A 4,566-nucleotide genomic window follows, 5' to 3' on the forward strand; every position below is an offset into this window, starting at 1 on the left:
TCATCATCATCATCATCATCATAATCATAATCATCATAATAACAATAACAACAAAAACAACAGCAGCAACAACAAGAACAATAATAATAACATATATATCTAACTAGTAATCTTCTTTTTCTTAGTTCCCAAAATCCACAAAGATCTCCTCAAACATTTCGCTCGTAACGTCTTCTCCTTTCGTAAGAAATAAACTCGAGTATTTTTGATGTAAGTAATGCGTCGTGCCGTTGTAATGTTGTTATCCACGTTTACTGGTTAGGTTCCCCAAGGATAAGCAGACGTATGACATAGACAGACAGTTCTTGTGGGGAGATGCTCTACTCATCTCACCTGTTCTCACGGAGGTAAGTACTGTTTCTCAGACTGTGTAGAATTCAAGGGCGTAATTTTATCGGCTCAAGGATAGAGAGCATGTCCAGTAATAAAGATCATCCTATCCAATCACTGTCCTGGACATCATCTCTATCCTTGAACCATTATTAATCATAACGTCGGGATAGATTCTATATTATTCACGCCTGATAACATTATTCTTAAAGTGAGCTTTTTCTCATAGACTGGACCTCTATGCAGTGTGTATGAGCAACTTGTGACTTTACCATGTTTCTGTCAGCAGTCTATGAGAAAAAGGTCAATGTTAAGACTAACGTTAAGACTAATTTTGTTCCTGACAACAGGCTCCAGATGTTGCATGCACAAAGACACTGTTGGGACCGAATAGAGACACTGGCAGCATGCGATCAGAAAACTCTGGGACTCGCTGTCAGAAACAAAATTAGTTTTAACATTAGTTTTAACATTAACTTTTTTCTCATTGACCGTCATGTTTATAGGCAGATACATATGCATGGTTGGTTTCTAATACGCACTGTACAGAGGTCCAGTTTACGAGAAAGAGTTCATTCAGACTAATTTTCTTTCTGACAACGGACCCCCGGGGTGTTAACAGTTAGTTTCTTTTACTGTATAAGCTGTATATTTCGCGGTGGTTTACTTTTCACGAATTTTGCGAACGTGTCCCCTGACACGAAAATAACAACACGCGAATAATTCATACCGAATAATACCGAATAATTCATAATTCACTGACCGCGAAATTAACCACTCGCGAAATTGTCCGTCAAGTCTGAATTCGCAAAAATATATGTACGCGAAAAATATGGCGTATACAGTTACTTTAACAAGACTACATAACAAGAATTTTGTTTAAAACCGTTACTAACTAAGACCAAAGTACCTCATCGTTGGTCGCTAGCTATTGCGGAAAACATTTTGCTTACGCGTTACCTTTTAAGACCATCACTAACTACGATCAACTCACCCCTCCCCCCCATCATTTCCTCGCGTCGCATTGTTGCAGAATACGACGAGTGTGTTGGCGTACTTGCCGCGCGCGACCTGGTACGACTTCTACACGGGCCGCGTGCTGCCATCTAGTGGTCGCTACGTGACCTTGGACGCACCGATGGACACGATCAATCTTCACGTGAGAGAGGGTCGGATCCTTCCCACGCAGGAGCCTGCACTCACCACCGTAGATAGGTATGTCTACCCTCCTCCCCCTCCCCCTCCCCCTGCCGCCACGTGACCAGCTGGATGGGTGGGTGAGGAGGGGCGGTGATATTGTTACCTTCACGTGAGAGAGGGTCGGATCCTTCCCACGCAGGAGCCTGCACTCACCACCGTAGATAGGTATGTCTACCCTCCTCCCCCCACCCAAACCTAACCTAACCCTACAGAACACAAACACACCCAACTAACCCTAACCCTCGCACATCGTGACCATAACGTTAATGCGTATAACCGACACAATCCGAGTGAAATCTCTCCATTAGATATCTGTCCTGCGCGTGACGCGAGAGCCGAGCATGCGGTAACAGCACCGAGGGCATCCTTCGATGGCAGAGGCCTCTCGTGAGCGTGAGGGGTAAAACGAACCTCTGCCATTGCATCCTCCCGCTCGACGTTCCCCCAGTGGCGGGCAATATGGCGGCCCACTCGGCTCGGAGACAATGCAGAGCGTGTGGAAACACATGTACTAAACTCGATCAACAGGTCAGCCTCCGACCGCTGAGTGGCAGTGGCAGGAAATCGCAGCGCGGCGATCGATGATTAATACTAATAGGGCGGAAATGATCTAACGACTCCGGACTAATAGATATTCGTAAGCTCAATCACTTCTAGCGAATGTTGTCTGGCACTGCCCCCTTGGATATGTATACTATATAGTATATTATATATATATATATACAGTAATAATAGTACATATTTAATTAAAATATACATTTAGATATATATTATATATAATCTATATTTATGTCACTCCAGCTATTATTACCATGTGGGAATCAGGTCACTGAGCTATAAATGTTGGCAGTTGAAATGTATGCTGGCGAATCGTGAACTGATGTAAGCTTGAAACGCTGAGCTAGCATAAACGTACGTGCACCCTAGCTTGTTAATACCGTTATGAGAAACGGCCAGTGGCTACGGCGTCGTCATGCCATTTACAAAGCTCAGCAAACAGATTCCCAAATCTACCTTACAATTAGGCACGCCGCCTTTCAAATGCGTTGATTTTTCACTGGATTTACTATTGCTGCTCAAAAGGTTCACAAAAACACATTTTGTTGAACTAAAAGATACGCTAAAGGTCAGTATATTACGTAAAAAACCTTATTGTTTATTGGTTTTGCATTACTCGACAAAACAAACACTATACAGATCAGGTTACCAATAAGAAAAGTATAGACCCGAATGCGTGACCCTGGAGGGAGCGCTGCGAGCTACCGGTATCACACGGGATGCGTAGAAAACACGCATCACTAAGAAATTTCACGTGTTCAGAAAGTATGATGTACCTGGTGGTTAATGTTTAAACAAGACGGGTGGGACCGCCTAAAAACCCGCGGGGAGCAAACTAACCCAAGTACTTTCCCCTCCTTATTTCCGGCCTCCACTAAGGTCTTTCTCGACGTTATGGTGTGCCGCTGATAGGGAAGCAAAAACACTGCTACCACATCCATGTCACTTTAAATCACAATCAACAAACCTGAACAGTTGTGGGCCAGCCCGCCTGATGCCAGCTTGGTGCTTTCTACCCGTTCTCCGCCGCAATCACAACTCAAATGCAACAATGAGCGGTAAGCCCAAATCACGTATCTTTCCTGCCAGTCGTTCATCCACAGTTAAGCAAAAACTGTTATTGGTTGCCAAATATCCAATGGTGATGGATGATTATCAGAGTAGCAAATGGGGGATAGGAGTATGACACTTGTTTTAACAGCGGCTTTACGGGGTAAGTTTTCAATTGAATTTATTCTATCAATATGTGATATAAATAATTAAAAACTTACGCTGGTTTTTGTCTCGGATTCTGCTGCCTATCATTGAGTGACACCGAACCCAGTTTATACGCTGAAAATCGTTAATGTTTCATTCAAAAAGTTCTTTGAGATTACGACACAGTTTCACACACGTTTTCCCAAACGTTTGCATGCCTTATCGGCCAATGTTGAATCATTGCGAGCGGCAGCAGCCAGGTTGTAAACTACGGGACGCTTGGGGCTGTTGGATATATTAGCGTAAGGCATAGGTAACAGCACTTGTTTTCGCTTCCTTATTGATCCAAGAACACGATGGCAACAGCAGCAAAAATCAGCTGTAGATCGCCGTGAGCAACAAATTTTATTTCTTAGCAGCGGCTGGAATACCGCAATTACACACGAACTAAATATTCGATGCCTAATACTCCGACAGCCCCAGGCGTCCCGTCAAGAGACCAATAGAACACTAATCTGATAACTAAACATTGGTTGATAAGATGCAACGTTTGGGAAAACTGTGTGAGAACCGTGTCATATTCAAAGAACTGTTCTTGAAGACCACACTACACAGACTTTTCAGGTAAACTGAGAGACTGACAGAGTGTCATCCAATCGAATCACACAACAAGAGGACAAGCACATACCCGGACGAGCGAGACACACAACATCTGCGAAAGTCTGACATATATTTGACCACATGCATGACATAGGATGAATTCAACAGTGTCAGCCAAGCAAACCGCGGTGATGGCAAAAAGCGCGACACTGGACGTATCAACAAGCAGTGTCATACTCACTTCCTTCCCATTCATGTAGCCTCACGCACTTATAATAGATAATTAATACGCGCGCACGTCACCCCGGACACAAACACTAATTTGTCTGTTTTCACTTTGATCACATTACTGTTGTTGTTGGCGTTGTTGTATGTTGTTGTTGTTTATATGGTTGTGTGTTGTTGTTGCTAGTTGTTTATTGTTTCGTTGTGTGGTATGTGGTCCTTGTGGTGTGTTGTTAGTTGCTTTGTCTGTTGATTTATTGTCTGTGTGTTTTGTTGTTGTTTGTTGTTTGATTTATTTGTTGTTGTTGGTTGGCTTGTTGTGCGTTGTTGGTTGTTGTTGTTCGTGTTATTGTTGTTCCCTGGATTATACCACCGCGTCCTTATCATAACATTGTGATGCGTTATTGTTCCAATACGTACATTTTAACAGGGTTCCAATAGGCAGTAACTAGGCGA

General features: G+C 43.2%; 1 protein-coding gene across 1 annotated transcript in view; it reads left to right on the forward strand.

Moving 5' to 3' along the window:
- The window catches only part of LOC106813065 (lysosomal alpha-glucosidase-like), a 48,604-nt gene that overhangs the window by 43,060 nt on the left and 978 nt on the right, over positions 1-4,566 (forward strand). The window contains 2 exon segments of the mRNA XM_014817108.1: positions 263-347; positions 1,364-1,545. Coding sequence (XP_014672594.1) covers positions 263-347; positions 1,364-1,545 — 267 coding nt within the window.

Source organism: Priapulus caudatus, unplaced genomic scaffold, assembly GCF_000485595.1.
Source record: "Priapulus caudatus unplaced genomic scaffold, Priapulus_caudatus-5.0.1 Scaffold721, whole genome shotgun sequence".
NCBI lineage: Eukaryota > Metazoa > Priapulida > Priapulimorpha > Priapulimorphida > Priapulidae > Priapulus > Priapulus caudatus.